Here is a 23,249-nt window from a genome sequence, read left to right on the forward strand (position 1 = left end):
AAATAAACCTGATGGTTGCATGGAAGGCCATCAGTTTTTTTTCTTGATAAAAAGCCCTGATATGGTTAATGAGGCAAAGTATTCTGTCCAGAAAATATCCAGAATGAAATTCCTACTTTTTTACCTCCCGTAAAAGACATTTCTAGTAAAACACACTGGATTTCCTGTAATCCTTCATAGAGGGTTGCTATGGATACTTTGAAACGAAGAGGATAAGGGGCAACCCAAAGAGTCAGGATTTCTCAGAAAATCTGATGTTTCAGGAGTAGCGAGACAAGTCAAGGTGAGAGAAGACACAAGATTTAAGAGATTTCCAGTCTGTCTTTGATTTTCAGATATGACCTTCTGAATGGCAAATCCTCTGGCTTTAGCTCATGTTTCTCAAGCTGTGCAGAGGAATACTGAATTTGATCAGAGCTTGCAGTGAATGTCTGCTGTAGCTTCATTCCCCTGTGGAAACACCTAAAACTTGTACACGGTCTTTAAATAAGTTAAGAGTCGGTTTCAGCTTTGCTTTTACAGAAAGGTTTCTTCTTCTTCTGTCTCTCTCTACAATAAGAAAAAAATGATGAAGGCACAGCTCTGCATCCCCACACTGATGCTTTCATGATGTCAGACAGCCCCATAAGTCCGTTGCCAGTGTGGACATGACATGCAGAGTATCCCACTGCTGAAGTTTTGGTGTCCAATGCTGTCAGAATGACTGTTCTTCCCAAGCAGCTGTGACTGTCATGCCAGAAGAGCAGTGGGCAATTTATACAGCTGTCTTGTGCTTTGCCTTTCTCAGTGTTTCCTTGAGTAAGTCAGCTGTAGGATGTATCTCTGCAGCACTTTTTTTACAGGCTAGTCCAAAATAGAGCCATAGCATTTGAGAATGAGAAGTATGGATGGAACCTTTATTCTGACCTCCTCATGGGATACCCACTAAGTATCTTCACTGCTTCTAGAGAACGCAATGAATTTCTGTCCACTCCCATTACAGTGGATGGAATTATACTGTGGTTGCACACAGATGCCTTCAAACATCATACATAACTCAGAAACTACTGATGTGTCCATGATACATGAAGTCTGTGGCAGTAACTGGGACACAGGTAATAATCAAAGTGTGCAAAATACTGTAGCACAAACAAACAAACAAAAAACACAGTATCAGCGACCCAGAAAAAAGACAGGCCCTTTTTTTCTGAGGGGTCTATTTTGGATCTACCAAATGGAAAATTATTAGTCCCTGTTGCAGTGGAGCCCTCCCTAAATGCCAAGAGACAGCTAACTTTAGTTTTTCAGGCATTTTTCCATGTATTAGCCCTTGATTGGTCTCACAGTAGACTTTTTCAAGTGGAGCCGTCAGGAGGAGTTCAAGACATTTCCCATGATTTCTAAATGTCTTTGTAATGAATCTGAAATTCGGGCAGCTGGAGGTCAGCTTCAAGGCAGACAGAGCTGTCTTCTATCAAGAGACATGGTTTGAAAGTGGTAGATCTTTCTTTTTTATTAGGGACTAGAAACAGTAACAATCTGGAAGGAATAGCAGGTTAAAAGCTGACCCTGGGACATGGGCAGAAACATGAAAGCACTGAAGTCAGGTGCAGGAGCCAAATGCCAGGTCCTAGATGGGATTCTTGGAAAGAGGCACTAAAGCACCCAAAGCACCAAGGACAAGTGAAGCAGCGTGGAGGGGAAAGGCTTCACAACATGGTGGATTTAACAGCAGCTTGGGCATTACCGGAAGGTCACAACAGAAAATGCGTGACGTTGCTTTGATGCACACAGGCAAAGTCATGGGTTATCTAGGGGAGAGGAGCAGCCTCCATGGGATGCTGCTCTCTGGTCCCTTCACAAGGACTTGATTGGAAGCTTCTGGAGACAGCAGTTAGGTGCAGAGGATCCTGCTTGACCCTCCTAACAGGAGGTGGGGAGAGACAGTGGTGCCTCATCGCATTACTGTTTCCACGAGGGATAAAGAAAGGAGTTGAGTTACTTCTGCCTTTGTTGAGGGCAAAACATGCCTAGCAGACAAATGTTGTTTGCAATGCTTATAGGAAAAAAAAAAAGATATTTCATCACATTAACCTTGGCCAGAGCATAATGTTTACTGTATGGCTTGTCCTTCACACACAATTCTAACGCAATTACTTTCTCCTAAGTGTAGCAGAAACAGGGCACCATCACCTTCACCTCCTAGTTTTAATGCCACCTCAAATATTGCTAGGATATTTCTCGTTTGTTTCATTCTCGTGTGCTGCTGAACACTGTAAGAAGCTAACATAAGAAAAATCCGATTCTCAATGAACCATAAATGTTCTATGCAAATTTTGCGAGGCTGGCACTTGTGGGAGGTTGCTGAGACCTGGACAATGCCTTCTGCAGGCTGTGATTTTATACTGTCAAATAAAAATAAATAAATAAATAAAGAGCCACCCAGATGGGAAGCATCTACCTTGTATGGTTCACTGAAGAGGGAGTAACTTGTGTTAAATGTGCCATCCTCCTGCTGGGCCTCCTGATTTCTCCTTTCCCATTCTTTCCTGCGCAGCACGTTTCTATCCGGCTCATAGACACTGCAGCAAAAAGTGGAATAGATTTTTTTAGAGTTAAAAATTAGCGGGCAACATATAAACCACTGTGAATTTAAAAGTGAAGAGCTCTGTTTTGCAGACAGATGGCAAAAATAAGCAAGAACATGAATCAGACGAATGCCAGTCCAAGCAGGCTGGGGAGGCTCAGGTCTCTGGGAATGCTGTTGCTTTCTTCACACAGAGAATAGATAATTAAATTCTTGCAGAAGAATAAAAAAGAAATCGCAGGGCAGGATCTAGTCTGTGCAGAACTTCTCTGCTTGAAATGTGACAAAGGAAATATCTAAGCAACTTTGACAAAGACTGAAAGTACTCTTAAGGCAGATGGTAATTACAGCTATGAGTAAATAGAAATTATGAACATATTTCCACTTATGACATATCCTCTGAGTGTTGTATGAGAATGCTCCTTTTTTTACATGGATGTGTTTCTGTAGTGATTCTTTCATTAACTAGCTCCCTAAAGAGCTGTTAAAACTACATGCTGTAGTGGTTTCCACAGTTAGGCTGCTTCTTCTGATCTCTGTTAATCAGCCAAGTCGTGAAACTACTGCTGAAACAATTCTTCTTTCTGATGGATTTGACACTATCACAACTTTAGAGCACGAATAAATGAATACTGGCATGATATGGTATGTATGGCTGGTAGAGTGTAGCTGGAGAGGAAATAAAATCACTGCACTACACAACAGTATTAATTTTTAGAAATGAATTAGTCTGGCTCCAATACAGACACACAAAAAAGATAACTTTTTTTTTTCATTTTTTTTTCCCCCAGAATTCTGGTATAATGCATGACATCATAAACCAGAGAAACCTTTCCCTAAATTTCCTCAGAACAACACAGGTTTAGACATTTCATCCTGTCATTCTCATCACAAAGGAAACCAAGGCATTCAATGAGGTTTACATGCTATTTCAGTACAATGTGACGAGTGCGCCGATTGCCTATTTTGCCTAGCTCAGCTAATGCCTTTCTTCTGGCACTGTAAATCTGTAAAGAAGAAATATATATTAATGTCATGTAAGTGCACCATGTGTTAATAAAAAAAAAAAAGAAATGTTGCCTTGCTAACCACTTCCCAGTTTGCTAAACATATGTTGCATTGGCTACCCACGTGATGTTACCTAGCGTGCCTCAGGCAAGGCTGCAAAAAGGCCAACAGCTATCTGATTCTAATTCAAGACTTGAGAGAGCTGAAAATACGTTGGATATGTTAGACACTAGTAGGATTTAAAAACAATGCCTTAGCAGTCAACAAACGAACACAAAACCTTATGTTTACTTGTAAATGCTGCTAACCCCTCCTGGACTCTTTCTGCCCTAACAAATAGGTTTCACACGAGGACTTAGGAGGTAGGATCAGACCAGCTCCTGGTGGGCTCTCAGGTGACCCTCCTGATAGCCAGCTAAGGGCGGATGCCCAAGATTGAACAGAATTTTGTTGTGAACACAGGATTTTAGTACAGCAAGTTTAAGACAGCTTCCAACCACCATTTTTTTTTCTGCTGCTTACAGATGTTATTTTGTTTTTGTTGCTTTTATAGTGTATTTTTCATGAGCACGTTATTCACACTAATACTCCCTCTTTAAAAAGCAGTGTAATGAGGAGGCATTCGTAGGAGTGGAGTTTGGGGCAGGAAAACGCCATCCTCCAGGAAGAAGGGACTAGCAAAGGCATCCCAAAGGGGTCCAGAGAAGAGATCATATACCGTGCACACCACTGAGGCCAGGAGGCTGAGTAGCTGTCATTTACTGTTGCATGACCAATAGTCCTCAGTCACGACAGCATGCCATCTCCCTGTACTCCCATTGTTTAAGCTGGGATAAGAGACTTTCTAACAAACACCTCTGTTTTTAAAGTAAGCTTTCTGCCACCAGGGATAACGGTTACTACGTGTTTGTTTGTTTGTTTGTTTGTTTTAAAAAAAAACAAAACAAAACAAAACTTTTTTTTTCTTTTTCTGAATTTGCAGGTATCCAGTTATAGCTTCATCCTCAGCTGCCTTTCCCCATCCCCTGTTGACTCTTTCAGATGCTTTGCATTTGGATTGTAGCCTGCAGTCAAATAAAGATGGGCAGCTCCTCTGAGATTAATTATAATACTGATCCCTACCTAGTTTCTAGGAAGTAAACAAGTGCACCGATCTTCACTACGCCTCACACAAATTTAAAAATGCTGTGGTGTGATACTCCTGAAGTGGAGGGACTTTTTTTATCCCTTTATTTGATGGAGACATACGAGTCTCTAATATCCCTTCATTTGACAAAGAACTATTTGATGAAGACATATAAGTCCGCAGATCTCTGAACCCCCTTCCTGAATGAGACACTCACTGTTGGCCACACAAATCACAACCTGCAATAATTCAGAATAATTATGCAAATGGAGAAACAGTGTGACAATGCCTAATATGCCATCTATAAGCAGTAAGTCAGGAAGAACTACAAGTCAAGAGTTGTATTCCTTTGGTAATACAGATGGTGAAATCTCCAGCATTTGTGAGGCTGCTCCTTATTTGCATGAATGTTGCAGAATCACATTTCCTTGAACGTATGTCACCAAATGTATTTATTTATTTTGGTTCAAGGAGAATGCTGCCAACTGCTACAATTTTCTTTATTGCAAACACTTCAGTTAATGGAAAATGATTCTTTTTAATAGTTTTCTTCCTTTTTTTTTAGTTTAATTTGTAATTTAAAACAATCCCAAATGCACATGTACCTTTTAACCATTTACACTATGTTCATCATTTCCATAGCTAAGCTGTGTAGTTCACAAAATATCTCCAGATTTTTTTTTTTCCCCATTGGATCATCTGTGCATATGTGTGTGGTGTACATATTTATATATATATGTATATATATATATAGTATGTTATATGCACACTCACACATCATTTTATAGGTTAAGTTTTGGTACTGTGGGCTAAAATGTTGAAGCAGTTTTGCAAGACACGGTAACCAAAGAACATACAACCAGTCATCTCTCAACAGTCAGTGTCATTTATATTTGTTTTATAGAGGTCAAACTCCAAAAGGATGAATTTAAACAGATTTTAAATGGTATATTATTATTTTTAAAATGCTGTGCCTCTTTCAAATTCATGCTTAAAGGACATGAACTGAAGCATGAGTGATGGGTCAAATACATGCAAAAGTTATATATGACTAAATGTTGAATTACAAAAATTGCATTATACTGAATTTAGCACACTGCTTTAAAAACCACACTTTGATTCATCCTAGCCCTAAGATCTGCCAAGAGACATGCTGAAAAGGAAACATCTACCAGTTAATTACGTCCAAACACCAGTGTCTCAGGCTCAAAGCACTTGCAGCACACGTCATCCCAGTCACAGCAGCTCTACCTTCTCCGCTTCTCCCAGAATACCCTCAACAATTTCACTCTCTGGTGCTGTACAGATCAGCATGCCAATGGGTTGCCACACTTCTCAGAGGAGGCACGTTTAATAAATGCCAAGCTCTTGTGATGGCTTTGGGAAGGCTCCCTTTCTGGGCACCTCCTCTTTGGCCGTGGCGCCCCACGAGAGCTGCCCGAACCGGAGAGCTGAGGTGCGCCCGGAGGGTGGCAGCAGCACCGGCCCCTCCACAGCATTGCCAGGAGTACCCACAGTTTTCTTCACACCGCGCTTGACATCAGAAGGAACTATATCCTTTAGTCTTTAATTAGAAATAGACACAGACGACTCAGGGGACAGCCAAGGAGCAGAGCAATAACCTTACCTGAAATACCTGGGACTGGATTTAATCTCTTACAAAGTCCAAAGAGTTATGTAGTCTCAGGCTAGGCTGAAAGCAATCATATAAAAAGCCTAAAGTTTTAAGTGTTGAGGATTCTCTTTCTCTCTCTCTTATTTTTTTTCTTTTTAATTTTTTTTTTCCTTTTTTTTCCAAAGCACGCTACTTCTGACTCAATTTGCCCTCCCTCAGACATCACTATTTGGAACAAGTGGAATAAAAAGGTTTAACCTAATGATTACCTGGATGGAGACAATGCACTAACATGTTCTCCTGCCCTTCAGCTGTAGGGAATGCCCTCAAGTTTTGCACTCCAATGAAGCACTGCACCTTTACTGAAGTATCACCCACTTTCACAGCTGTACTGTGGGCATTAATGATACTGCTCAACTTTTCCAGAAACCACAAAATCACCACATCCCCAAGAGGAGATTCAGGAAAGATACGGTCATTTGGCCACCAGATCACTGTCCTCTAATACCTGGCAGCTTTGAGACTGCAAAAGACCTGGGTGGGTAAACTGGGGGCAAGATCGCTGGTGCTCCCCTTGCCTCCTATCAGTTTATTTTTTGTAACACCCCCCACAACCTCTTTCTGCCCCCCTATGCACATAAATATTGTAATATAGATTTAGCAGAAGCAGCTTAACTATTTGCAGTTGATGTTTGTGACCCAGGAGTTTGATCTCCTTTGCCCCAGCAGCTACATGTTGTACTTCATACAAAACTTTCTGAAGTCTAGACATATTAAAAACAAAAGCAGAGCTGATGACTCACAGTGACATGGAAAGATCTCTTAAATTAGCAAAATCCCAGTTCCTGGATACTTCCTGTGAGCAGACCTAACTGCTTCTTGCAAAGGCTGAGCTGCTTTCCCAGATGTTGTCAGCTCGCGCCCAGACATCCTCACTTGGGCCCAAACCGACCCTTCCTTTCTCATACCAGATGAAGAGGCTCCGTGTGAAACACCATCAGATGGCATCAGCCCCTCCCACCACTGTGGAAATAATATCACTTCCAGTCTCCCAGGTGCAAGCTCTAACTATCCCCAGGGTGTGTGCAAAGATGATCATCTTCCAAATGAAAACAAAACACAAAACTAATCAACCACTCGACACCAAAAAATATATATATATAATAAAATAAAATAAAATAAAATAAAATAAAATAAAATAAAATAAAATAAAATAAAATAAAATAAAATAAAATAAAATAAAATAAAAAAATAAAATAAAATAAAATAATAAAATAAAAACAGCTCAGCCCTTATGCAGGACAGTGACTATAAAACTGAATTCAGAATGGAAATTGGGGTCTGAGTTTAATAGCGCCATCGTTCTCATATCTCTGTAATACTTTAAAACACAAAAGGCCTAGCCAACCTGGGACCTTGTAAGGGCAATAACCCCAAATATTTTTAGAAAACAGTCAAATTCTGACAATTTAATTACAATTCAGGTTATTCTTCTTGCTGGATGGCCCGACAACATTGGAGTGCCATCATTTAATGTCTATTTTCTCTTCCACTGTTCATGTCCATGTTTTTTGCTGGCCAGTTTCTCAGTACCAATTCCATTTTCAGCTAAGTATAAATGATGCCTATTTGGGAACTAATTGCTAATGGGATACGGTGAGCCCTTAGAGATGGCAGCCTTACATTCTGAGCTGTAAATGTTTTCCCTAATGACACTTGAAGTATTGGTTCGATTATAACAAAGGGGCTGCATTTGATGACCAAGTGACATAATCAATAAAATACCTTCCTAGGTTGCAACTGATTTTATTTTTTTTTTAAGACTTTTTATCTCGCTTAAACAGCAGAAGTTAATTTGAGGATTTTTACAGTATTTTTTCCCATTTACAAACAGAAATGCCGTGGGGTAAAGCAATTACTCTGATTTACTGTTTTCTCTTTGATTGAACATAAAGATGTAGCGGGGTCTCAAAAAAACAGTAACTTAGCAAACTGTGCTCCTACCCACAGACAGATAAAGTACCTACTTTGCTATTTCAAAGAGTTTACCTCCAGGCAGCAGCACAGAGCAAACATCAATCAATGACATGTGTCTAAGATGAGATTGATGTTTACTCTCACAGCTTTTCATCTTACATCCAATAAATTATTTTTCCTTCACCAAAATGCCTGGTTAAATTTCATTTTTCACTTTGCAGTATCAGTTTTAAAACTTCTAGCTTCCAGCAATTTTAAAGCTAGGATTCATTGACGCTTCATCTTTTACAGCCTGTTTATGATTTGTATTAACCATGAAACACTGCCGCGCAAACACGAATATGCTCGTGTGGAGCTGTGCTGGGATGGCCACATGCTCGGTGGCAGGTGCGGGCTGGAAGGTGCAAGATTGCTTTAATTATGTGACTGGAAATGCTGAGATGGAAACCAGGGGCTGCATTTGGAGGGTTAGGTATATCACATCCACCAAACAAATGGATATTCAAATATATATATATATATCCCACATCTGCAAAATCAGCATCTGAGCGTCCAAGGCAGGTCTTTTGAGGAGCCACGCTGGGCAACTGGAAAGAGCCAAGAAAAGGCTAATTGTGGGTGCAGTTGTTATCTTGGAGGCACTCTCAAAATGTGAGGGCTTTACATGTAACCTGACTGAATTTTAAATACGTGTTGAAATATTGAGAAAAACCTACGACGGCAATTGAGACTGGAATCTAGGTTGTTGAATCACAGCAGTAAACATCACAACAGAGGAACATTAAAAAAGAATCCAATTTAGTTCAACATCTGCTGGTGCAAGAATACCTATTCCAGCTCTGCTACAGATAAAACACGCACATTTTCTTCCCTCAGCAAAGTTTTGCCCAATGAGAGGAATTGAGACATAATTCTGATTTTCTATTTTTTGTACAGTTTCAAGAAAAAATACTTCATCATATTATAAAATTCTACCAATCCATAACCACAATATACATAGATATCATAAAATTAATCTTTCAGTAGTAATAGATAATCCTACACTTAATGCCCTACCGTTTCTTTTTTTTTTTTTCTATTAAATTCTGGTGCTCTTTTTTTTATAACCCTAAAACTGCTAGCAAAACTACCTACAATGGATGGAGATCTAATAACGACAGTGTGCCAAGCGAGAAGCGGAACATTACTATTACCTTTAATTTCACACATTAAGACGTAAACTTTTAAGGGAAAATTCAGTGCACTGTTCTAACAACTTATTGTTTGAAAGTATATTAATATGTTATAAATTCACCACTATTAATAAGCTTACACCTGGAATGAGTTTTTCTTTTTTTTTTCTTTTTTCTTTTTTTTTTTTTCCACAATCCAAAATTACATTTGAAAACTCTTAAATTAAATGGAGAGTTTAGTTGTCAAAAAACAGATACTGTAGATGAGATAGAGGACATTATTCTTCTTGTTTCCTCATCCATATTTTCCATGAGGAGAGAAAAAAAATAGCAAGACCAAAGAGCACAAAACAGACAAAGCACAGTAAAGCTCTTTCATTTGATTTTGTTAGTGTTACTTTTACATTGTAGTTAAAAAATACAAGAGCTGAGGGCATTGATGAGGAATCCTTCTTTTTCTGCCTAATCTAACACAGCTAAATTCCCTGGGCTGTTAAACAAGGCTTTACCTAACTTTGCTGTTCATCTGATCCAGTTTTGTATTACATCCTTGAGAATGATGCCAAAGATGTCAGACACAATGCCCCATTTGTCTATTTTTTCTCCACAATGATTTCTCTTTCCTATGGCATCCTTAGAGTCATAAAATCATAAAATATCCCAAGTTGGAAGGGATCCACAAGGCTCATCAAGTCCACCTCCTGGATCTACACAGGAACACTCAAAAATTGGACCGTATGTCTGAGAGCATTGTCCAAATGCAACTTGAACTCCAGCAGGCTGGGGGCCATGGCCACTGCTCTGGGGAGCCTGTCCCTCTTGGTGAAGAACCTTTCCCTAATATCCAACCTGAACCTTCCTTGTCTCAGCTTCATGACGTTCCCTCAGGCCCTTACGCATGGGAAACTGTTCCAGTTATCTTTTGCCAAGCCTGTGTGTGTGGTTTCTTGTTTGTTGTTTTTGGTTTTGGTTTTCCTTGAAACTTCTTTTTTAGGCTCCTTACAATCATATTTAGTCCAAAATTATATATATTTAATCAGCTATTCAGTTCATCTCTGTAGGGGATGTGCATACATAGGCAAATTATTCATATAGTCTTGGTGCACACGCTGAAGAGTATATGGATTGAATCTTGCAATAAGCTGAATTTACTCCTGTTGACGCATAATTTTTAGGGATGTTCTAAACATTTTAAATGCAATGAAAAAATCTGGCCTTTTAAAACCTATTTGATATTTTGCAGTAAATGTTTAATACCTTATTCACAATGTTTGTTATTGACATGTTTGCTGAAAACTGGGCTTCAGACATTGAAAATTTTCAGTAGTAGTTTCAATAATTTAAACAAGCAAACAAACAAGTTTCCTGAAAAAACTGTCAAAATGACTTTTTTTTTTTTTTAATGTTTTTAACAAAAATAAACCTCCTTGGTCTCATTTTTCTCTGGCAGCTCAAATAGGATATTCTTTCAATGGGGCTCCGAACAGTGATGCACCTATCCACAGCTAATTGCAGGACTGAGAAGTACACTGAGGTATACTTCACATAGCACAAAAAATATATATATATATATTAATAATAATTATAATTCAGGGCTTTGTAACCAGTAGAAAACTGTTATCAACAATTTACTCTGGTGCAACTTGACAAAGTAGCAATAGCAAAGACTGTAATGAAACATTAAGGCCAGATCTAAGAGTACCTTGCCACTACAGAGGTAACAGGATTGTTTATTAGAAAACCTTCCTGGCACAGTAGCAAAAAGAACAAAACTTTACAGGGCTTCACAGATGACAAAGATTTCTTCAGTAGTTTTAATTTGTTTAGCTCCAGTCCTTCTGGCGCTGTAAAAAGCCCCAATGAAACATGACTGAAGGTCATGCAGAGACTCAGTACTTAAATGTAAAGGTTGCAAAATCTTGTCTGAGTTTACATTGTGCACTCTTTATTTTAGATCAGCATTCAAAATTATCTGATGTCCAAAAGGCACCAAACTACAGCACTGGCTGCCTCCTGTGTGAAGTGCAGGACACAGCATTTCAGATCCATATAGTATTGTACTTTCGTGGAAAGACAAAGTACAGTATTTCATTATGAATGTGTCAGCTGTTAGCAACCATCAAATCTATGACTCATGAAAATGTCTATACATGTTTTATTAACTAAGCAACATTTCCAATTTACTCTTACTGTAATGGATAATGACTGAAGGTTCATCAGGGTTAATCAAGAAAACGATGTAAATTTTATATTGTATTATGTTTCACTTGGCTTAAAATGGATCTTGGGTGACAATCTTTTTTATTTGTTAAATCGTAATTTACTGTGTTATGGAAACCACACAACAGCCCCAGTGTGAAACAAATAATGAACAAGTCAGTGTATAAGTCATCAGATTTTATGTATTCCCAGAAAATCACTTCTTGGGAACTTCAGTGGAGAGTCACTGAGTTTGTTTTTTCTGTAGAAATAGAATTAATGTTTTGAGATGCCTTGCTTTAATTAATTTTTCTTTCTTTTTTTTATGGATAGATGGAGACCTTACTGTAGCATGTTATATACTAAATAATATTACAGAGGAATCATCACAATATACAGATAAGGCTGAGCTAAGTTTTAAATAGATGTGTGTTAACATGTCTACAGATTAAAAGTAAATTTGGATGATGTTTATGACTTCACGTGCAGGTAAAGCAACAACCAAAGTTGTTAAACCCTATGCCAGATGCACAGATAAAAAAACAAAACAAAACAAAACAACAACAACAACAAATCCAGCAGCAAATGTCCAAAAAATGAATCCACTAAAACCTCTGGTTTTGTTTATATGAGCACCTAATATGTAGCTCACTATACAAAGAAACCATGATTGTTTTTAGCAATAGATTTTTGTTTGTATGAGTCCGAAAGCATAAAATCCTGTTAAGGGGAATTACAAGGTTCTGTATTCATTCTGCTTTGTTGAAGTAGAACAATAGAAAATGGAATGACATATACACCTAAACCTAAATCTCAGCCTAAACCTAAACCCAAATCAAAACCTTAGCCTAAATCTAGCTGTCTGTCTACCTAACACCTATGCAGACAGCTTGCTCTAATGAAACCAAAAGGACCACTGAAAGAAGTCTGGGTTCAAGAAACTATGATAGTTGTGTTTTATATACACCTTCAGTCTACAAACAATGAAAAAATAGTTAATAGAGGGTGTTCCACCCTCCTTTCACAATAAACGAGTACCAGCCAAACAAATTTCATTGTACCATGCAACTAGCTAGCTTCTATAAAATACAATTTACATATTTAAGCTGCAGCAAAATGAAAATTACTTCCCAGTTCTTTCTTCTGAATGTGGACTACTTAAAGTAAACTGAGGTTGATACTTGACCAGTTACAAATATCACTTCTCTTAGGAACCTGGATGAGAAAGGTGCACAGCACACAGAAATCACGAGGCTTTAAGCTTCTTATTCATTACACCCTGATCACCCTGTGCAGCTCTGTCATATTTTGACATGTAGCCAACAAAATTAGGAAGCAAAGTTAGCCAAAGCCAGCATACCCATGCATAAAAGAGCAATTTGTATCTATACATGAATAAAAATTCTTACTAAATTCTTACTAATTCTTACTAAATTTCTTTTCTAAAATGATGAAAAAGTTAAAACTTTCATATCCTGTGGCTGGTGTAAATCATGTATGCTCCTTACCCATGCTAACTCTAATTCATTCTGCCTGTGAAGACAACTACGTCATGACTCATGTTGCCCATCTTCAGAGTCACAGAGAGAAGCACCCAAGCACTCCCTTTCTTAAGTGACATGCAAGGGGATGAGTGTATTTTCTCTCTAATTGCATCCAAAAAAAAAAACATTTGAAACAATCTTATAATTAATGTTTGTGCCTTTCTTGACACTCTGTTTCTGTTCAAGAAGAGTGGTGGTGACATGACCGTGCTACAAATCCAGGCCAAATATAACATCAGGAAAACATGATGAAGGTATAAAGCACAAAATAAGCTGTTGTATTTTAACTCAGAGAAATAGAGTGCCTGTGTGAGTGCCCCAGTTTCAAGCAGGTTAAAATGTCTTTATATATTTCTGAACTGGAAGGCAATGACACAAAAATGACAAAAGATTACCCAGAAGCATTAATGGTGGGGGTAGATGCAGAAGCTGTTCCAGAGATGCCCGTGAAGAGACTGTGCCAAAGAGGCAGATGCTGTGTGTTGAAGGGCATCAGCCTGGTTCCAGTCCAACATGGGAAAGCCAGTGACCTGATGAAGCAGGATAAAGCATCGTGTCCTCACTCTCCAACAGATGTCTCGCCTGGACTGTTTTTTCTCAGAAAATTTCAGTTTTAACGACAATAAGAAAAGATGATGACAGAAATACTGTATTTTTATTGTATATTTTAAGTCTGAGTTCATAATTGCATATTTGTGTCACAGTAAATTATAAGGATATCATTTACCTGTATAGTATAAGATGTAAAATTATTCAGTGATTCATTTTGAAAGTAAAAAGAGGTATCTAAATTCTATATATTATTATAAGAACATGAAGCTGGATCTAAGTTGTATATATTATTCTAAAAGCATGAATTTACATGTTTTGTAAATGTCTACAGCATTTCCATTTGAATTTTTTGTGGCAAAGATCACCTTTTATTATTCTAGAAAGCTTAGAAATCCGTGGATTGTTTTTTCTGCAAATTTCTGAAATGTTTTAAAACATTAGGCTTCAATTTGACTTTTTCTTACTCCAGCATTCAAGCACATCAAATTTGTGTGTCCTCCCCAAAAGCACGCTGTTTTCATGGGAATAACTTAGGAGGACTAAAATCCTCCTCTGACAGGTTGTGCATAAAAACATTTTTATGTTTCATTTTCCTGTTTCAATAGGGTAATAAATATAACCAAAAGGAGTCAAAATGCACATTTTCTCACTGGTGAACAAAAGAATAAAGGGAAAACAAAGGTGAAGGAATTCTCCTGATTTTCCAGTTCAGAAAAGCCAGCAAAATGGTGATGCTTAAGATAGGAGATCTGCAGCAGAAAAAAAAAGCAGTATGGGAGGAACCCATCCTGCATCATTATATTGACAGATTATCAGCCTAAAATCCCTCAGTCCTCTGTTCTTCATTTGGTTAAGAATGGATAGGATTTTGATGACAAGATAAGCTCTATCCTGGCCATATAGTGATCCATGAACTTCATGGAAACTCATGTACGCAGTGCTAAAATCAAATGCTTATAAGGATGTTAATGACACAGGTTGGATTTGGCTGCTCACATGCTCTCAGGCTTTGCAGTCTTAGAAGTGGTGACAATAAACCTCCCGCAGTACCAAATTCTTGTCAAGAAATTATATCTGAACCTCGCAGAAGGTGCTTAATATTTTAAATACATGGGATGACTCTGAAGCTCTAATACCACATTTTTTTCCACAAAAAACAAGCACATCTCTCCAGGTTGGAAAAATGGTATTCCTGGAGGGGGCTGTAACACAGGTGAAGAGCAGCATTACTCCACAAGCTTTGCCTGATGGAAGAAACCTGAAATAACACTGAACAGAAACCTGACAGAGCTGTTTGCTGTCCTCTTCCACCCTGCTGGATGGGCCCACTGTGGGGACAAAATGACCTGGGTGAGGGTGGGAGAGAGCAAAAAACATTTTATTTGACTCCAAGCAAAGTGCAGTACAATTCACATGTGGTAACTGGAATATCCCAGTGCAAAAAAAATAAACAGAAGCTGTTATTAGGCGAGAGAGTATCTTGTTGCTAGCATGCACGGTTAAACAGAAAGCTGTTACTACATTTAGCATTCCTTAAAACTTTCCAAATAACAATGTTGACATAATTTCTCAGTAACAAAGGAAATGGAAGAGAATTACTTCCTTCTAGATGATGGAAAGCAAAAGACTTATATAAAGATATAAATATATACTTATATATGTTTAAATACAATTAAAAGAAAACAAGCTCAGAGAATTTGTTTAGTTTTGAAACTGACACTGTTTCTTGGAAAACCATGAAATAGTTGTAATAATACTCACGTTCAATTTTGCTGTGAACCAAAATAATATCTCAGCAACTCAGCAACAAAGCTTTGTCAAAGGTTTCTGAATTTTTAGATGACCCTGCAGAATATTTTGCTGCTCCTGATGTATGAATACCTAACCTACCTAACTTGATACTAAGGACACCATGATAAAGAGAAAGCAAATTTCATTAGAAACTCAGGAAATAAATTCTGAAATGGATAATGCACTAAATTAAAAGGAATAGTTGAGCTGGGTAGACTTGAGTATCAAGTTGAAAATATTATTATTTAAACTTATTTGTTTCAAATTAATCTGTTCTCTAACAACTTAAAAGCCTAGGTTTAACATATTATGACATATCTCATTTTATATACACAAAACAGAAAAAACATGTTGCTCTGCATATCTCCCTGGGGCCAAATTAAACAAAACATAAATTTCAGAACTTCATCTCCCTTAATGAATTTACTTGCTCAAATGCTAAATAAAATGTGTAACCCTAAAAGATTAGCTGATTGTCTGAAGCTAAAGACAAAAACACTTCATAGAGTTAACAGCTTCCCACTTCCAGTGGGGGAACTGTCATATTGTGTAGCCTATTTAATGTCCTTTGTCATGAAAGCTTACAAGGAGGAGCAATTTCTCTACTGTGCATCTTCAATGCCACACAGAATTGACTTGTGAAACACCACAGGCATGTAAAAATAGCACCAGTCTTAGGGAAGAAGTACAAGGCTGTAGCTTCCCAGAACCTTATATGACCCAGAAAGTATCCTGCAGCAGAAGCACCAGCTGAATGATTCATGGTCCATTTGGGTCACATTTTAGCAATCCAAGCACACAAAACATCTCATATCCTACAGGTCTTCCTTTCACCATCTTCCTATTGCCTATGCTGTTTTGATAACAACCTTCTTCACAAACTGGCCTGCAGCTGGGCCCTGAGAAGAAGCGCGCACTGTGCCTTCTTCAGCCTCAAACAGTCAGGAGCACTGGTACTCAACAAATGAAACAGCCTCTCCTATTTTAGGTGTAGACCTTGCTTTGCAGGGTGGACAAAGTGGAACCTTAATTAACTGTGCTGCATCCGAAAGGCCAGTCATGGTAGGAGAGTAACCCAGGGTGCCTCAAGATACAGGAGTTACTGTCAGCAGGAGGGGGAATGGGTTTATCTAGAATAGGGTGTCTGTCCCTGGGGACTTCTGCTGTAGGAAAAACGTGGTGTAGCCCAGAAGAGAACAGACAGGTTCATTAAGGAGTGAGGTATGGAAAAGGACTAATTGGGTTTGTCTAGTTCAGAAAAGAGAAGACTGGGAGACACGCGATAATGATCTTCTCACCTATAAAAACTTGGTGCAGAGCAGACAATGATGAATTGTGTTCTCTGTCTGCTAGGTCACTCTTAATTTGCAGCAGAGGAGATTTAGGTATGATTTTAGAAATGCTACCTAACTAAAAAAAGAAGTGCTGGAAGAGGCTGGCTACCTGCTCCACAGCTTCCTTCACAGCTTCTCTATGTCAGAACTGGTTGCTTGGTCCTCCTCCCATCCCGGTCCCCACCATTCAGCCTCTTACTGTTATGGTTTCACCTTCTCAGCCAGGTTTAATCCACAAAATAAACAATAGGAAAACTCACCCAATGAGTGACCCAGCTCCCTGCCCTCTGTCCAGATGAGCAACAGTGTCTTACACATTGTCATGCGGGAAACCTCTCCTCCACGTGTATCTTCCTGTTAGCACTTACCAAAATAAGGTGACTACTCCCCAGCAATAGAGAGATGTTTCCATTATGAACAAACATCAAACACGGATTACTTCTGGGCTGGGGGCCTATGGAAGTCCCTAGCACCTATGCAGCTACTCCTCAATCTTCTTGAGGGAATAATATGGGCTAAAACATTTGTATTGTTATCTGTCAGGGTGACCTAGGTATACTTGTTCTGCCTCAAAGCTGAGGATGGAATAAGGGATCTACACAGCCAAGCATCTGGAATAATTTTTTGTGGTTGCAATTTTAATATATACACTAAAGGACAGAGAAATTTTCTGTATTCAGTCATAGAATTCAGAAACTGATCTGTAACCATGTGAGAGCAGGAATATATTCATCATCTCCAAATGAAGCATGTTTAGCTGCTACAGGGACATGCAGGGCATGCAAAAGGAGATGTGAAAAAAACAAATAGAGCTTCTAAAATATCTTGTATTCGTGATCAGGAACTTAATCTCTGATGCTAAAAATTCCAGAAGGTTGCTACCCAGAGCAGCTTATATTTTCTATTAGAAATTTACTTTTGATCTCTCAAACTCTGTGGTGCCCAAAAGATCTGAAGTCTCTTTTACAACAACAGGGAAGGCAAACGACAGGCAAAGAAATGAGGATTTTATGACCAAATGTCACAGCTGGTCCCTCAGTCCCCAAACTCAAATTTTTAACATCTTCAGGTGATACAAATGGCATAATCCTTCTCATGTCAAGTGTACTATTTTAATTTATTCTGGATAAGGTTGGAGTAAGATCCTAATTATGCCCAACTGTATACATAAAGTCAAATATGAAGTACAGGCCATTCAGAAACAACTCGGAAAAATAGTCATCGGCGTAGACTTCAGGGACATCCAGGATGTGACTGAAAACCACAGTTGGCAAGGAGCCAACCGCCTCAATAGCTGAGCCCTGGAGCATAAGTTCACCGTACATTAAAACAGCTACTATTTCACCTTCTCTCAGGATTAGCAGCTATAAGGCAAATACAGTCTAACAGATTCACTTTGGGAAATATGAAGTGACAGTATTTGAATTCTCCTACCATGTGTTGCAATTTATCATAGAATCATGGACTCGTTTAGGTTTGAAAAGACCTTCAAGTTCAACCATCAACCTGACCTACTGAGTCCTACCACTAAACCATGTCCCTTTGTACCGAGTCCACACACCACTTAAATACCTCCAGGAATGGGGACTCCACCACTTCCCTGGGCAGCCCATTCCAATGCTTGACCACCCTCTCTCTGAAGAAATTCTTCCTGATATCCAATCTAAACCTCCCTTCATACAACTTCAGACCATTTCCTTGCATCTTGTCACTTGTCCCCTGAAAAAAGAGACTGACAACCTCCTCACTGCAACCTCCTTAGACAATGCAAATTAGACAATGCAGATTTCTTTTTCATAAGCAAGTTGAAAAAAAAAATTACAATATCGTTATATTAGGAAAAAAAATGTGCTTATGGTGCAGATATACCATTTTGACATGTATTTGGGAATCTGATGAGACAACTTCTGTAATGTGGAAATCATGGCATCTTTTGTCACAAATTAAGGTAAGCAATTTTTTTTTTTCTAGTTTGGGTATTTTTACTGTACCTGTTCATGGCATTCTATTAGCTGCCATCATAAAAAGAAAATATTGTTGGTAATATTTATTTGTAGAGACAAACATCAATGCTAAGCACTTAGCAGTACATTATTTTTTTTTTGAGGATGCACTTGGGGGAATCAAAGTATTTTATTGCACAATAGATATCATTCTGTTTGCACTTGCGTTCCTCCAAACTCAAACCATTCACAATGTTTTATTTCTGAGAATACATCACCAAGAACACTGACTCCGATGATTGTTAAGTATTCAAACAACTCCTGCACATCACTTATAAAAAGAATGCCTTTGGGTAAATATCTCTACTTTCTGTTTTTCTTTGTCTTTCCTTTGTCACTGCCCTCACATGACTTATTCTTGGAGAAATTAACCATATTCACTCCATTTACTGTTTAATAAAAATAAAGCATGAAAAATATTATAAGCTATAAATAAAATCATTTAGAATTTGTATAGCACTAATTTGTCAGGGGTTGAATAAATGTTAATTATCCAGCTTTTAAAAAATCAGACTTGTTAATGTCATTTTTAATTTAGAATGTTACACTGTAAATGTTTTCCATTGTGTTAATTTACACCTGTTATTACAGCCTCCATTATTAGGTTTACACTGGAACAGCTACTTTGTGCCACTGAAATTTGCTTAAAACAGCAGAAACAATTACTAATTAGAAGGGCATGTTTACTTTAATTATATTTATTTCCTAGTCTAGTTTTATATGTAGCACACTCTGAAAGTGTATGATTCAATTAGCCAAACCCATTTATCTTAGGCAATTCCTCAAATGAGCATTGCTTAGAAAGACAGCAAACTCTTTCAGCACTACTTTGCTTCATAAATTTTCGTAGGTGACACTAATAAATACATACAGTGACTGGGTATCACTCTCTCTGTGACCTCAGTGCTTTCTCCCATTTTTGCTAATGCTTATTCAGTAATTGCAGATTACCAGAATTACATTTTATTCAAGCAACAAGCCAAACCATTTTAATCCAAGATTTTAAACCAGTGACATGGAGAACTGTCTTTAGCATTCATAAACTCAGAATCAATACTCAGATAAACATTCAGTTCATTCAGTTATCCGCACAATATGAAACTACGACAGACAGTCATCCACTGATATCCTGAGCCACCCTTACATATTACACAGTGAGTTGCAAATTTGCAAACCAAGTGCAATTTAAACTTCTTGGGAAGAAAAAGTTAATGTCTTTATCCTTTACAAATATGAGTCTTTGAGCAGTTTTCCAGGGAAACTTGAATTATCTGTCCACTCTGGCTGATTAAAAAGGAGGACAGCTGTAAAATTTCTTTACAAATGACTTCCCTGAAGCTCATTCTAAGTATTTTGTTTTAAACCTGAAGTGAGGATTAAAAAAAATAAAAAATCAAAAACAGAAGAGTTATGCTTTTAATTGATAGTTGATTTTCCTAATCTATGTAAATGGTACTGGCAGGTAGTACTACACACTGTTGCTTTTGAATAGCATTATTTCATCACTTGCAACAAAATTCAGTAGTCGGAAATATAAAGCTGAAGATACAATTGTACAGGCTGGGGGGAATCCCAATGAGATCTACATCACAAGGCGCTCTGCCTCGTTCAGCATTCAGCGATCAGAGCTGATGCATTTCTGCTGCATTTACTGTTACTGCATGGGCATAGTGGTTGTATGGCTTATGGTCCTTTAAAGTGTACAGCTGATGCTGTCCAAATGGTGTTGATGGCTGTGCGGTTAAAGTTTCCCAAAGACTGGGGCAACCTCTCCTTGTAGAATGAAGTACCACAGCTCTGCATATCGGCAATGCTATGTAAAAGAAATGATCAAACACCTGGATTTAAATCATCAGATTTTGGACTGCTTGGGTCACATTTTATAACTTCCACCACAAAAGGAGTTCTTTCCTATTTAAATTTCTCCTTAAGAAGCAGAGCATAGCAAAAACGATGAAAATCTAAACCTCTAATAAGAATCAAGCCAGTATCTTGTGTGGTCAAAGATCACAGACCTACCTTCTCTTAATCCACTGCAACGCAGAAAACAGTGTATAAATAGAAAGTCTGATGTAATTCAGAAAAAAAGAAAAAAAAGAAAAAAAAGAAAAGAAAAAAAAAGAAAAAAAAGGCTGCTATTAAAAAGTCAGCATTTTTAAAAAGCTAATAGAGATGTATCTCAGCTGAGGCAATTATTTTGTAGGTTAAGAGGAGAGAAATACTGCTGCAAGTGAGGATTTGTCTTCACAGGGGCTCTTGAAAGTCAAGGCAAATCGGCTGAGGGAATGAAGTCAGTTCCCTGCCAGATGAACATACATTATGGTAGCTTATCCCTCCTCCAAAAGGAACAGGGATCAACTGCAGTGATGAAAGCTCGCTTGAGACCGGACCAAGCCAGCCCACGTATGGGTTCAAAACGCCTCTAAGTCTGCATTGAGCGCTTCTAGAGGAGTCAGTGAGGCCATCCTTTCTCTGGTGCTGCCCTTCCCCACGCCGCCTGGCAGCTGATAACAAAGGCTGGCTTGATGGACACCATCTCTGACCTTTCACTGACAGCACCTTCTCTTGTATTTGCATGCGGGACGAGGGGCGCGGGGAGGTTATACCAAGTGCACCGGCAATTTCCAATAGCTAACTATCTTTAATAATGAAGTGTAAGATAACAAATCAAGTCTGAGTCATAACTAATTAAAAGAAATGGGAATTGAAAATGAATGCAATTAGTCAAAATTTCTGAGCAGTGCCTTTATTATAAAGTCAATAATTAAACTGGAGAAATCAGTGTTTTGTAACATATTCAAGCCTATGCACAAGTAACTTCTGGCCTTTCCTCAAGTGTCTTGGCTTTGAATAATTCTGCTTTCTGTAGAATTTCTTGGATTCCTGTAATTTATTTATATTTTTTTTTCAAAGAAACTGATGAGCTGGACTTAGTTTTCTGGGCTGGTACACTGATGAAATGTTGACGATGGCATGTTGTTCCTGCCTCAGTAATTAGGCTACTCTCTTTGCAACAGCAGGGAAGAGGCATCATCAATTAAAACAGAAATAATGTTGGTTGCATTATTTTGTTTAACGCAGTAATACATTGACACGCATTTTTGCAGTACATACAGTTGTAATGAACCTGAGTTTTTAAGTGCTATGTTATATACATGTAAAGTAGACGTACCTTTTATAAAGGGGCCTGTAGGTGTTAAATTGCAAGGAGACTTCAGAATAATCTTAATTTATAAGAGAAATATATTGATGCACTCTAATATTTTCCCTCTGACATATGCCTTCTTTTAAACATGGGCTGGCTCTTCTTCAAATTGTTCGATGTGAATCCCCCTGAAAGGGTTTTCTTATGTGCAAGAATTGACTAAAGAGCAACGATACTGCTTTCCTGACCAAATATTCACCCTGGTCTAATTCTTTTTGCTCCACTAGAACATATTCTGACAAAACAAACAAATAAACAAACAAACAGACAAAAAAAAAACATAGAAAAGCCTGGTATTTTCCTCAATGCTTGCAATGCTGGCCCAGATCAGAGCTTCTCACTTGCATTTTTTCAGTACCCCCCCAGGTAATTTTACTGAGGTTCACTGAGTGGGCAGTAGCACACCAGTGGCTGCCCTGCCCAGCCACCCAGGCATTCTGCCTTGCTTTTGCAGCTACAGACAGCCATGTATATAGCATTGCATTTACACTCTTCTTCCTCTCCTGCCCCTAAAAAAATATATATAAATAAAGAAATAAATAAAAAGATTGAGGTGTGACTGCCTTTTCCAAAAGAAGAGGGGATGATCCAAAGATACTGCAAGAGGTTTGCAAATCTCCCATCCAGTGTAAACCCACCATCACAAACAGCAAGGCACAGCCGTGTGTTCTTTATCACTCCTGGTAGAAAGCAGCAATATTTTAACCCAGCGTCCCAGGCACGGAGCTGAAGGATGTGGTGGGAGGGGGAAAGGCACTCAGCCTTCGCTTGGGGCTGTAGGAGAAGCGAGGACTCCGTGACGCTGCGCCTGTGATCTGACACTATCTGCAAGGTGACGCTGCTGCCTGGGGAGCCTGCCTGGTGCTAGCTCCTGCTGCTGTGGTGTGAAAGGCTTCAATTAGTGCTGGCCTCCACACGGCAGTACTGCTCCCCAGGTGCAGAAGGAAATATCACAGACTTCAAGCCCTTCTCTCTCCAGTGCTTCAGGAAAGGGTGCACATCATGGAGCAGCATGGCAGTAAAGATGCAAACTAAAACGCAGACACTGATTTCTTAAATATTAGCAATGCAGGGGAACTACGCTGACTTTGTGCTGTCAGTAGCAGCCCACAGCATGCGTACATGTGCACAGATATGCTCCCCTCCAAGGGCTTGCT

The 23,249-nt window shown here is 38.6% G+C and overlaps 1 protein-coding gene across 6 annotated transcripts in view; it reads right to left on the reverse strand.

Moving 5' to 3' along the window:
* AFF3 (ALF transcription elongation factor 3) overlaps positions 1–23,249 on the reverse strand; it is a 339,923-nt gene that overhangs the window by 289,426 nt on the left and 27,248 nt on the right. For all 6 annotated transcript variants that reach the window (XR_010826790.1, XM_066984090.1, XM_066984089.1 and 3 more), the window contains exon 2: positions 2,441–2,561. Coding sequence is in view for 5 of the 6 variants with exons in the window: in XM_066984090.1 (XP_066840191.1) it covers positions 2,441–2,561 (121 nt within the window). In the remaining variant the exon portion in view is untranslated. The remainder of the gene's footprint in view (positions 1–2,440; positions 2,562–23,249) is intronic.

The sequence above is a fragment of the Anser cygnoides genome, chromosome 1 (genome assembly GCF_040182565.1).
Source record: "Anser cygnoides isolate HZ-2024a breed goose chromosome 1, Taihu_goose_T2T_genome, whole genome shotgun sequence".
Taxonomy (NCBI): domain Eukaryota; kingdom Metazoa; phylum Chordata; class Aves; order Anseriformes; family Anatidae; genus Anser; species Anser cygnoides.